General features: G+C 32.8%; 1 protein-coding gene and 1 pseudogene across 2 annotated transcripts; one reads left to right on the top strand and one right to left on the bottom strand.

The window, feature by feature from the left end:
* Positions 1-502: 502 nt before the first annotated feature.
* LOC100127412 (thioredoxin h1) lies at positions 503-3,766 on the top strand. The gene is made up of 3 exons (NM_001250606.2): positions 503-676; positions 3,074-3,196; positions 3,282-3,766. Exons 1-3 carry the CDS (start codon positions 581-583, stop codon positions 3,423-3,425), a joined length of 363 nt encoding a protein of 120 aa, NP_001237535.2. The 5' UTR covers positions 503-580; the 3' UTR covers positions 3,426-3,766.
* A 577-nt stretch (positions 3,767-4,343) lies between these two features.
* On the bottom strand, positions 4,344-10,076 carry LOC100786420 (beta-galactosidase 3-like; annotated as a pseudogene). The gene is made up of 19 exons (XR_001388477.2): positions 9,695-10,076; positions 9,500-9,595; positions 9,282-9,394; positions 9,116-9,182; positions 8,932-9,024; positions 8,611-8,754; positions 8,352-8,440; positions 8,165-8,270; positions 7,976-8,063; positions 7,618-7,736; positions 7,379-7,543; positions 7,028-7,212; positions 6,523-6,632; positions 6,330-6,439; positions 5,930-6,040; positions 5,734-5,847; positions 5,445-5,647; positions 5,015-5,351; positions 4,344-4,909 (listed from the first exon to the last, which is right to left on the bottom strand). The product of XR_001388477.2 is annotated as a beta-galactosidase 3-like (transcript).
* Positions 10,077-13,954: the final 3,878 nt, after the last annotated feature.

The following is a 13,954-nucleotide window of genomic DNA, read 5'->3' as shown; positions in this document are numbered from 1 at the left end:
TGTGTTCAGTGTTATTTATTAATTTATTTAAAACTATCATTATATATAACAAGTGTGTTCCATAAAGAGCAAAACACTGCTAAATTCAAAATCCTCATACCACAAATATAAATACATAAAAAAAGGAACCCTTTACCACAATATTCAAAATAAATAAATGATATCATAATAAATAGAACAAACACGACTCAATTAATTACTGTACTTTATATTTTACGTTAAATGAATTCAAAGTTTTGAGAAACCGTGTACATCTTAAAAAAAAAAAGGGGGTGAGAGAGAAAGAAAGCGTGTACTTAATTCCAAATCCTAATCCCGAAGGATCGTTACTAATTAATTGAGCAATTACATTAATTTGCATGCATCGCAGCAAAAAGAAATGCATGAGATGAGAATATCTATGGTTGATGGCAAATTTGTAAAAAGTGAGAAAGGCGAGCCCCTTTTCACGATAAGGCCTACCTGTGTTGCTTATATAAAGTTGTGACATTGTAGCATCTATGGCTATGTGATACATATTGAAATTCTTTAGTTGTAACTGACAAAGTTTTCTGAGAAAATAAGGATTATTATTGAGAGAATGGCTGGCTCATCGGAAGAGGGACAAGTCATTAGCTGCCACACCGTTGAAGAATGGAACGATCAACTCCAGAAGGGCAACGAATCCAAGAAACTCGTACGTATCATCAACTCATCAATCTCAATTTCAATATATGGATCTCAATTTATGGCATCATTCTAAACAATATTACTTTGTTTCGGTTTTGTTATTGTTTGACATGATGCATCCGTGACTTGGTGGTTTATGCCTCATATGAGTCATATCTGCCTTATGAATATAATGTTAAAAGGCCATCCACGGATTCGATCTGTCCTTAACGTGATTGTTATTATCATTATTATTGTTACTTTCATGTGACCTTAATTGATTCTGAAACTTGATTATGGGACTTCTATAAAACGTTGTCGTTTTTGTTCTGTAGAGAACTAGGCTGATTTTATTTTTCATTATACAATTTATAATTACTTAGATGGCCTTGTTAATCTACTCATATGGAATGCTTTGATGGCAATTTTAATAGGATGTATTTACATGTTAGGTTTTTCATAGGTTGTGCATACTATACTCATGTGAGAATTGCACTATTGGTAACTATAGGATCAAAAGCCAAATCAACTAGTGTTCCCTTTGTCTGATGCCTTTCCTATCTCCTCAATAGAAAAACAACACTTCAGGGGGGGAAAATAACAAACAATTTCTACCAGTAATTATAAACATAGGTACCTTTTTCTCAAATTGAGTATTCCGGATCTTGAGTGCCGTATATCAGATTTATCTATAAAAATTATATGTTTGTAAACACTAAGCAATCAGTCATCAGATGGATTAATTTTTTATCCACAAGTTGTTATTATTAAGCTTTGAAAGCAGTCACACTGCTTTTAGACCCTTTACACTTCTTTGTCTTTTTGCAAGATCTGTGAGATATAGGATCATTAGGGAAATGCCATTTATAGAGATATGATTTTCTCACAACCCCAAGGCAGTGTGACATGGGTGCAGAGAAGAGCTTAGAAAGAGGGGGGGAAAGGGAGAGAAAAATGAGATATTTGATGTTAAAAGAAAAATGAAAAAGGGATAAAAGAGGAATGGAAATGTAGAAATAAAATATTTTATCTAGAATTGACTAATAAAATGAGAGAAAACACAATGCATATTTCGTAAATAAGTTTTGTTTTGATCTATAAAGAGTGCTAGCGGATGTGACAAGCAACCAAAATTGTTGTCAGGGGATAACTAGATTGTTTGGACTTAGTCAATATTCAAGAAAGAGTACCACCGAAAGAAAATTAATTGTTCGGTTGAGTGTTGGCTGTTGATGAAACTAATCTGCAATAGTGCAATTCATGAAGGAAAAGGGACATATTTTGTAAACGTGTTATATACTTGATAGATAGACACATAAATATTATATCTGCATCCCTTTTCTACAATTTGTTTTCTGGTATTATCAAATCTTATGGTTGACCTTATAAAAATGCAGAAGTGAAAAGATTTTATTAGAAAAAATATTTATTACATAAAACAAGTTATTTTTTAATAGTTTTGTTAGATAGTGGTTTGTGTTTCTTTTCTGTTTATTGTTTTATTTCCCCATCACCATCATTATTTTTTAAATCTAATGATTATAATAAATAATTAATTTTAATCATTAAATTTAAAAAAAATAAAAAAAGAGAAGCAACTCTAGTATATATGTGTAAATAAAAGACTATGTTAAAGCAACTTAGTTTTTTAATATCATTAATTTGAAATAATGATTACGAGAACTGTAGAGAGTCTGCAAATTGTGAAGAAAATACTCCAACAACAAACACCTGCCTATCATTGGTGGTAGTTGTTATGCACTGCTTCTTAAGGAATTTTATTATTTTTGGCATGAGATGATGTTTGTCAGGAAGATATCTATTGTTTCTAATTATAAAACTGCATGTTGCATGTCGAATTTGAATGTATCCACTTTTGTGTGATTTACTCCAAGACATTTCCATTGTTTTATTATATCTTAAATTTGTGTAAAATGTAATGTAAGACTTAGAAACTCATGAAATTATGTTTATATCTCGACTCTTTTTAAAATATTTTATCATATCTTAAATTTATAGAGTTTTATGGTTAAAACTATCACATTATTTTAAAAAAATGATGAAAATAACATATTATATAAATCTTTTAAAAGAAGAAATAACAAATAAATGAATAAAGGTTTATAATTAGTTGTTGAAATAAGAAACGTGAAAAGAAACATTTTTTTTATAAAACCAGAATTTATAATTTCATTTTCAGTTTATTCTAGTTCGATGATCTTTAGCATTCCAACAGCTCTGTATGGTTCATTGGTTCACCTACCCATAAATTTTTACTTAAATCATGCATTATACAATTGCTCTTATATCTGTAAAATAAATGCAGTGAAGTTTACAAATGCAATTTTGACTTAGATCATGCATTGTCTTGTATAATTGCTCTTCTATCACGTCAAATTTGAGATAACTTTTCTAATTGTGTCAGATTGTTGTGGATTTTACTGCTTCTTGGTGTGGACCATGCCGTTTCATTGCACCATTCTTGGCTGAGCTGGCTAAGAAGTTCACAAGTGTCATATTCCTAAAGGTGGATGTGGACGAATTAAAGGTAAAAAAAAACCCTACCAAAAAAGCAGAGAAACTAAGAAAGAATTCATTTAGAAAGTAATCATAAGATAATTTGTTGATTGCAGAGTGTTTCTCAAGATTGGGCTATTGAGGCTATGCCCACTTTTGTGTTTGTGAAAGAGGGAACGCTTCTGGACAAAGTGGTGGGAGCAAAGAAGGATGAGCTGCAGCAGAAAATACAGAAACATGTGGCTTCAGCTAGTGCTTAATCTAGCTCACCTTCAGAAACTTTATATATGCGCTTTCTTTTCATAATCTTGTACTAGACTTATGTTGGTATTTCTGTTATTGCACCAATCAGCTTTTCAAAGGTGATGACTCCTATCATCTATTTCTGAATAGTAGTAACTGGTCCTTTCTTCCGTCTTAAATAATAGTGGATGGTGCTATATCATGAATCTTAATTACATAGACCTTCCTGTTTTCCCTTTTAGTATTAAAACATATGGGAATTCTATTTTACTGGTATTTGTTTCTTCTTATTGGTATGTTTAGAACATGAGAGAGAAGTTGAAGTTGAAGAATGAATAATGGGATGCAAGGTTGTTGATTACTTACCTTTCTCTTCTTTAAAATAAATAAAGCAATGGATGGTTAAAAACTAATTTATTTCTATTATATTATAAGAAAGTTTGTATAAAAAATAAATAGGTACATTTACTTAGTACTAAATATAAGAAATATTGACTCATTTTTGAATATATTAATTGATATTTGTTTATATCCTTAAGAAGTCTCTTGATGAGAAACCCACTTATGTGGATACACTCTTTAACTTATTAACAATACGTCACACTAATTATCTCTTGAATTATAAAATACACTTAAAACTATTTAATTTTATGAATACTTTTTAAGTAATATTAAAATCATGACATTAACTAAAATTAATAAACTTAACTATTTTCATTTATCTCGATAGATTATATATAAACCACTGAAAGTAGGAGCTAGCACTAGCTTCTCAGATAACATAAATCTCCAAATAAATAGTTTCACTTAGTCTTAACCATTTCCGAGAGGAATGTCTTTGGCCAAGTAAATTTAGTTGCAATTTTAAATTTAATTCTGCCTGGTCATTGGCTATGTCATTGGTAGTTATTGCAACTAAAGAATAGGAGGCAAAATGCACATAACAATGGAGACTTTAAATAAACGTAGAATGGTTACAGTAGGATCCGCTCCCAACTTGAACCTGATTTGGAGATTAATTTTACCCCACAAAGTAAAACGAAAAAACATCACACCAACCAAACTCCCTCTCTTCCCCGTGCCTATAGTTAAAACTTAAAAGGCCGGGAACTACTACACCAGGGGTCCAAATTTTGGACTCCCTGATTAAAGATTCACCTATCCAACAATCACTAATTTATACACTCCCGTAAAAACATCACCAAATGAAACTATAAAACCTCGTGCCTTCGGCACCAACATGTCAGAACATAGTTACTTTCTCTCCCTAAAAACAACTATGGCACTTTACTTTACCTATACTATTATTGTTCTTTCGTGTGCTTGTTAAGTCACTTCACACTACACGTAAAAGGGTGCTTCCTTAATCATTCAGCCTCTCCAATTAGTTGGGAGCGCAAACAGCTTCAACTGATAACCGCTTCAACACATTAGGACAAGGGTCTTGCCCAAAGTTACTGTTTGATACAGTGACCGTGCATCTTGGCTTTCCTATACATTTCTGTGGAAAAAGAAATGGCAAAGCATAAGTTATATTATCGTCCAAATAAAGAAAAACTTGTTACAAAGTTGATGAGTTGGATTGTAAAATGAAGTTGAAGAGTACCTTCTCTAGGGTGGCATGGGAAGTGGAAGAATGACAAACTCCCTTCTCATAATTCCCACATGTTCCCAAAGGTGTTCCAAAGCTTGCAAATTTAATGGAAGAAATGGTCTGGCCAGGACTACAATGCAAGTGAACTTTTGGAGGATGGAACTCTTCTGATTTTCCGTAGCTATCAATGTGCCAATTCCTAATGTTTGGGTGGTACTCAGACACATCAGCACAGACACTGCTCACTGATCTCTTTACAAGTGAAATTTTTGAAGGATCTCCCCCAAGTTCCTCAAAAACAACTAACAGGTTATGATCTGGCTTCAACCAAGATCGAGGTACATGGTACCTGAAATATTTAGAACCAAATACAAGGGACTTTGGGCCTTAGTGAGCCATGCATAATTACCTATATATAATATCAACCAAAAACAATACTTACCATCTCTGGGTTGGTTGGCCACAACCAACCTGGCACTTTGGAGGTCTGAATGTCCCGGCATAGCTGCAACCATTGCAATTACCAGCAGCCAGAGCAGTCCAGTATCTTCCGATGCTCAGCCCATTAATCCATATTTGACCTTTACCCATACCCTCCATGTCCAATGCCAACGGCTCGTCTCCATCTGGAGCATCGAAATAAGTCTGCAAATATACCAAAAAAAATTATCATATTTTATGGCCAATATTTGGTTTCGATGAACCTTAAGTATGTTTCTGTTCATTTTTACCTTGTGCCATGTCAGTGGTTGATTTTTGTCTGAAACTAATGCTGACTGCATCCACTCTACAGAAGAGATACCATTTGGTGATGCAAGATTCATGGCCTCTCCTTTCAGCCCAACCTGTTTTAAGAATTGGCATATCTTCATATATATTTTTCTTTGTAACTGGGACAACTTGAGTAGCTAAAGAAAGAGTAAGAACCTGATAAGTCCATTTCTGCCAAGATAAGTCCAACTTTCCTTGGTCAAATCCACGGAGTACAACTGGACCAAGGATTCCTGTGTTCCAAGTCTCGAAATGTCCTCCCACATTCTATGACAACGCATCACAAAAGAATGATATTAGTCATTAATAAACAAAGAATAAAGCCTTTGTAAGCGCAGCTGAGACAAATAAGGAGGATGATTGTTTGTGATGACAATTCATTCAGATAAAAAAGGGTAGAAACCTTTCATAAGAAAACTTAATGAGAAACCATATAAAATAAACAAAAATAAACTTTGAACAATTTTTCTGAAAATTTGGTTTTTGACAATGGATTGCATCAATTGTATTGTATGTAGTAGGATTTTGGAAAGTAAAGGTGGGAAGCAAAACTTACTGGAAGTCCAACAGCAACACTGAGCAGAGCTATTCTGTTTGTTCCAGCACGGAGGTTTACTGTGCCAGTATAGGTGAATCTCCTATCCTCCCTTGTTCCATAGGCAGAACCTGTTTTCAATCATAATTATCATGATTCCTTTGTCTAATAAAATGGAAAGGAGATCAGGAAAACAAGGAAACAGAATACACACCAGAAAGTTGACCATTGATAAAAACATGCACAGCATGGCCAGTAGATTGAACAATGAGAGTGGGTAGTTTGCCTCCACGGAGAAAGGATTCAGATGAACCTATATCAACACTACAGACAAGTTGACATGAAATAAATTAGTATGGTCAAAATGGTTTCTAAACAATTATCATTTAACAGCAGCAACCTGAGAGATTCCATTAAATGTCAAAGTCATGCTATTCAGGAAGACAGATTTAAGATGTGGGCATCACAGCTATGTTAATTCCATATTCAAAATCTATAAAATTAAACGTTTATTTTCATGGTTGATGCAAGTGATCTGCTGTGTGTTTGAAAAATGAACAAAGATTGTTAAGCAAGAGGACTAGATACTTGTCAATGTGGTAGAATTAAAACAACTCTTACATTTCTTCAACAAACAAGCGTAAAGAATTTCAATAGTAAATTGACAAAGCCACTTACTTAAGGAGCAAACCTAATCAAATCTAGAAAATCAAGCTTACCTAGTTATATACCAAAGATAATCACTTGTATCCCGTGTAACATTTATTTGTTCCAAGAGACCAGAAGTAGTGGTTGTAATTGAAGAGCCGTCATCGAGAGAAGAAATATCTTCATCAAAACTCTCCCAGGAGAACATACGAGTATTTGTTGGTAACATTTGCATCTGAGATGTTTGCACTCCAACCTAATAGAAGACAAGATGATTTTAGTGGTTTTAAACAATTTTAAATTGTTGAATCTCATCGATAGAGATATTAAATGTGAATAAATTGTGTCCTAGGAAGCATAATGGTGATCCCAGAGTACCAAAGGAATATGATGATTTCAAATATCAGACTTCTGTTACATACTTTTGCTGTATTAAAAACTACATTTCTGCAATCAGGGAGGATGCTGATGGACCAAGGAGGTAAGTTATAGTGCATATTGTTGAACATCACTCTAACAGAAGATTTTGTATCAAAGTTTGAGAGGAAAGCAGCACAGTCTCCAGATTTTGCAGAGTATACATGAGCCTGATAAAAGGTGCACTAGAGTCAGCAAAGAAAATTGTGGCACAGCAAAAATAAAAAGAAAGAGTAGGTTAAACCTGTTGGAAGTTCCCCAATGAAGTAACAGCTGGGTCAGTTGAAACTAAAGCCCGCTCACACATCTTGATGGCCTTATGAAGCTCCTTTAGATGACCATACTTTGGTTGCCTAATCAAACCTGTCATTTTTGTCAACAAATGTAGTCAGTCAAGTCATCAGTAATATAGTCTGGGGGTTACTGCTGAGAAATGAGAATTAAATCTTAGGTGAAACCATTTAGAGTGTGTTACTTCAGACTAGTTAAGTGTGGTGAGTGTCTTGACTTGAAATAGTTTATATATATGCATTAGAAGCAACTTAGAAAAAAGAACAGAAACAGCCAGCAGTAGCATAATCTACAAAAATTTCAGTTCTCACCATATTCATCCAGTGGAGCATCATAGTCATAACTTGTAGTGATGAAAGGGCCTCCAGCTGTACGGCCAAAATTGGTTCCTCCATGATACTACATGTGCAAAGGAAAGTTACAAGTGTAAATGTCATTGTCGTCGTTGTCATCATCATTATCAAGTTTTCAAGTGTTAAGGCAGTATAAGAAAAATCAACCATGTAATAGTTTACAAAGGATCCTCCTTTTTGTATGAATCGGGCAACTCCAAATGCCAAATCCTGAACAGGTCTTTCATGATTTGGACCTCCGAATTCAGAAAACCTTCATATTCGACGGGAAAAAAAATTATTGAAGCTCATTTCTTTAATTCTAAAACTTGAGAGTAACAATAAAAAAGATTACCAGCCACTCCAAGCCTCTGTCCAAATTGAAGGCTTATAGGGTTTATTAGGAGTAAAATAGTCACAATAAAAGCCATTGCACGTGTTTATCTGTCATTAAACAAGAAACAGAAACAGATTAATATATCAACCACATTCCTGAACATTCAAGGTTCTTGAAAAAGAAAAATTGGGGCTACAATTTCGATGGAGCCTCTGAGGACAGCATTTAATACTACAGTACATAACTTTCAAGAGCAAGGAAGGATGAGAATTCTCACCACAGGATCTGGCGCATCATCTTCTTTGCACATCACCCAGGGGACCCCAGTTCCCGTTTCCACGGCCATTTTTGCAGCCCAGTTCACATAATTTTGGCCAGCGGATCCAAGTAATTTACTCTGTGCCCCATACTCATTCTCAATCTGAAACAGCATAATGTGTGCATGTCTCACTATTATTATAGCCACTTAGCCAGATCTAAACTGAAAACTCTACAGCCACTAGTGCTCTATCAAGTGCCTTTCCTAAAAGATTTACAGAAAACTGATATAGTTTATACATACACAAAAAGCAAGTTAGCAATGGAAACTATACAACACCTGAGAGAGTATGATAGGGCCACCTTGGGATTCATAGAGACGTTCACTCTTCATCATGCCCACAATCTTCTCAGTGAACCCTTGCATTGCTTTCTGCAACACCGTTGAAGGGTCATCAATAAGACCATTTCAATAATGAAGTAATAAAAATTGGTTTTGAGGAGAGAGAAAGAGAGGGAGAGACCTTGAAAGGTTCATTGTCTGTTCTAAAGCTGATGCCGGGAACATACTTGAGCCAAACAGGAAAGCCTCTGCACATTACAAGAGAAAATCATTAAACCATCGAACACCACAAGGCTAAAACCTCGGGTGCTAGAAAAAACATAAGACGGTGAAAAAATTTAAGGTACCCGAAATTCCATTCGGCACAGACATAAGGTCCAATGCGAAGATTAGCATATAGCCCCGCTTTCTGTATTGTCTTCACGAACCTCACCAGATCATACCTTCCTTCAAAGTTGTACTGAACCAAATTGCAAGCAGAGAGAACACAGAGAGAGTAAACCTCAATTTCAACAAGAAAAAAAAACTAAAAAGAAAAACATGATTAAGTGGCTGATAGAGGTACATTGCCACGAGAAGGCTCGTGAACATTCCAAAAGACGTAGGTTTCAATGACGTCCAGACCTCCCTCTTTGGCCTTGTAAATCAGATCTTCCCACATCTACACAGATTATAAAAAAAACAGTGAATAAGGTAAAGTTTCTTTTGGGCATAATAGAAAATAAAAATATGGGAAATGGAAGAAGAAGAAGAAGAATACATCAGGGGTGCTTCTGGGGTAATGTATAGAGCCAGAAAAAAGGATTCTCCTTTGGCCATTGATGAGGATGGCTTTTCTGTCGTAGGTAACGCTACAGTGAACCTGCTCAAGCTGAAAACCCAACCACAAAGCCAAACAAAAGAATGCTGCAAACTGCATTTTGGAAACCGAGGTGGTTTCCATGTTTTCCCTACCACTCTCACTCTCGAAGACAGTGGAGAATGGAGAGAGAGAGAGAGAGAGAGAGGGTGTTGTTGCTTTGAGTGCTGTGGTTTTTGTTAATGGTATCCAAAGAGAAAGAGAAAGAGAAGAGACTATTGAAGGTGCCAAGTAGGTCAATTTAACTCGGTGTTAAGCACTAAAGTCTGAGACTCTGATGAGTGATGAGTAGACCAATTTATATAAGACGTAATGGAAAACAACTTTTGTTTTTCGCACACTCATTCGTAGCCACTACCAACACTCTAAAGTAATGTAATCATGTAGTATAACAGAAAGAATGTGATCTAAATAATAAATACTGCTAAAATATAATAGAACAACTCTATATTCTTTTGTTGGACATTTTTTTATTTTAATAAAAACTGGTGATCATTAGTAAGTACTACCAGTAAATCGGCTTAATTTTTCATTAGTGAGACTCGAATTATTTAAAATAAATCAAATTCAATCAGTTGCCACTAACACTTAAAAAGGGTAAGAATGAGCTTTATTCTCGAACAATATTTTAGTTGACTGATTGTAGTAACGCTATTTTCAGTTGATAACGTGCAAAGAATTAATGAAATTCAATTCGCGCATAAAAACTGGTGATCATTAGTAAGTACTACCAGTAACTTTGTAATTTTTCGTCTCTATTTATACGTAAGATTCTTTTAGAAATCTTTTTATAATTTTTTTTAAAAAAAATAAATACATTAATTATTTATTTTCTTATATATCTTCATTTAATTATTTTTTTCCAAACATTAATCAAAAGTAATTAAATAAATAGAAAAATAAAAATATTGAAATAATAATACAATTAATTAACCAATTTAATGTGATTAACTAAATTAATTATTTTAAAAAAATGAATTAATTAAAAGATCTATAATTACGAACTGGGAAAATATTAACAACGTGCCACGACACAAAAAATAACCTCTTGCGTATAGCTTAACACAGAATTAAATCATTAATAATACAAGAAGAAGAACTATTAAGCAATTTGAGTGAATGAATGCGATATTTATGAGCAATGATGGCCCACACATGAGTGCTGATTTCATGTGAACCCGAAACAGAAAGGAAAACCCCTTTTAAATTATTCCTTTGCCTTCTTTGTGGTGTTAATTGGTTATGTCATGTGAACCAACGGTGAACCAACTCCCTAACGTATTGCCTTCAGCAGCCATTCACCATTGTCACAATTTCACAATGTTGAGCATTTTCTTTTTGAAAAAAATGGAGAAAACAAAGTGATATACAAAATAATTAATTACTAGAACCATAACACACACAACCCTCACCTTGGATACCAAAGAGGGAAGAAAAAAAAAATCAAGCCTTGCCTTTTTTTGTCAAATTCTTTAGCCTTTCAAGTGGTACCAAACTCCTACCACCTTTATTTTTTGTCTCAACTTTCCGCTAATGACCGAAGCATAAGGAAAAATTAAATGAAGGACGCCACATGAGGACAAGCTGCCATTTATTTTAGTTGGGTCACTACTTATTTGTGTCCATGTAAATGTAAGCAAGTTTTAAGTATATATAAAATAATTTCGTCCATCAAGTTCTCCATAGCCAACTGTAACCAAAAGAAAAAAGAAAAGGAAAGTACTGGAAAAATAAAGTAGTCTTTTTTAATATGTAAAAAGGGGTCTTGGGGCCAGAAAGGAAAATAAAACAAAAGAAGTTAAATAAAAAAAACAAGGCTTACAAATTCCTTTGATGATAATTTTGACAAAGTGATAATTCTAAGTGAACAAAGAAGTATGAAGTCAAAATTTAACTATAATTTTTTGTGCTTAAGCAATACATTGTTTTTGAGTTGCAAGGTGAGTCAAAAACACCATATGCATCTCTCTTAATTAAAAAAGTAAATTACATTCATATTCTTTGTGATTTAGTGAAATTGTCAAAAATTAATTTTTCTATTACGTTATCACAATTTAATTGTTTAAAAAATATTACATTAATTGTCCTTAGATATTATATTAATTCTTGAATTGTTTGAAAAATATTATATTGTATTTTTCGATAAGGAATGTTATCGTAAACATTAAAAAAAAAAACAAGAAAATTTTATACAATATCACAAGATTTCATGAGATATCAATATAATTTACTGTTAATAAAATAAACGAAAAGATACACGGAATAATTAATTAACGTGAGACAACCTTGTATCTGTTAATCCGCATATTGATTATTATGTAGAAGTTGTATATTGTATACTAATAAAACATATTTAAAACATCGAGAAACTAAAAAATAACATATTTTTATAAAATTTAGAAACATATTTGATGATGGAGATATAGCCAAATAGGCATGCATTGTGCAGGCTTAGGGGTGAATATCTTGATCCGAGATAAAGAATTAAAGTTCGTTATTCATTAACCGAGTATTCTTTTTTCAAAAACAGTAAAAAGACACCAAAAGATAGAGAAAGCAAAAGTATATTTTGTTCACTTGTATGTGTAGATGCTCCCCTAAAATACTTTACATTAACCCCATTATTAAAGCCTGAAAAATCATTCTACCATGCATGTGCTCCTTAAATTAATTTGAAGTCGTGACCAACCCAGAGTGATAGGGTTAAGCATGGGTAAATGTGGTTTATATGGTGGGTAAGTCATGATATTTGTCCTAGAAGTTGAAGCACGTAGCACATGGGCATGTTTGGTTAGTAATAGCGTTTCATAGTGTCGTTTACGATGTTCTGAATTCTTATTAATTAAATTTGATGTTTGTCTAGTTTTTATTTGGTTTGGTGTTCCAGCTTTCATCAACGTTTGACGGCGAAAGGAACGGATGGAGATTCGAATTTTGGAACCCAAAGGCAGTGGGGCTTTTCTAGATCTGATGGTGGTCCACCCATTTCTTCCACTTTGAACTCTCATTACTCATACTATATCATACTTAGCTTGTGTTAATCGGCCATACATACATAGTTTTTATTCATGTACGATTAGGTACAAATAGAAATCATAAAATGTACTCCAATCATATCACTGAAAAAATATTCGCAAGCAGAATAAGTAATTAGTCATAATATTAAAATTGGGTACGTATAAGATAGATATATATTCATAACTTTATGCATAGATATAAGTACAAAAGTGAGTCTCATATACGTTTCTGATTTCTAATAGTATCATTATTATAAAGTGAGAAGTCTTAAATCGTTAGGATGAATGATTATTAGAGAGTCAAAAATCTTAAATTTTTAATTAGAGTTTTTATTAAACGTTCATAACATTAACTTTAACAATTTTTATGTTAGTATCTTTAAGTTTAGATAAATTAATGTCATGTTTGTTTATTTTTAATATTATGTATGCATATTTTTAATGTTAAATTTGAATTAAGAATGAATTTTTAGTATAATTATAATAATTGTTTTAATTAATTTTTTTATTGGTTTATTATTATTAATTTTATATATAAGTAAAATATGGATTATAGATGTAAATATGAATGTGTAAGTATCTAATAAATAAAAAATAAGAATCAAAATCACTATTCATATAAATATGAGATCAAATAGAAATATTATTTTTAAATATAGGAATAAATATAGTACTATAGGTCCTTATCCATTTTCATCCCAAACTATAAAGTAAATTATGCTTTTGTGTTATTCCTCCATAAATTTAGCTCAACTCACTTTGCTCCGATGAAATATTCAATGAGTGATATTATAATGCCCTATAAAAGCATATAAAGTATGGGCATTTGAATGCCCTCCATGACTTCATTTGTCTCTTATCTTTCACGAAGAATTTCAAATTTCATATATGCATATTTTAATGCTGACCAAGAAAGATTATTTGTAGGGATAATTAAGGCAGTCATACTTTTAATAATAAGACTAAAGCCTAAAGTTTTAATAAGATAATAATCATGGTCTGCTCACTGGAATTATGGTAGTGTTTGCCTCAACTGTTCTTTTTTTTTTAAAAAAAAAACTCTTAAAATAGAAGTTGGATTAAAACACACTTGAAAAAATAATTCTTAAAAAATTAAGAGAAACTCGTTATATATATATATAAT

Source organism: Glycine max, chromosome 1 (genome assembly GCF_000004515.6).
Source record: "Glycine max cultivar Williams 82 chromosome 1, Glycine_max_v4.0, whole genome shotgun sequence".
Classification (NCBI taxonomy): Eukaryota; Viridiplantae; Streptophyta; class Magnoliopsida; order Fabales; family Fabaceae; genus Glycine; species Glycine max.
The sequence above is the reverse complement of the archived record's forward strand: the minus strand, read 5'-3'. Positions and strand labels throughout refer to the sequence as shown.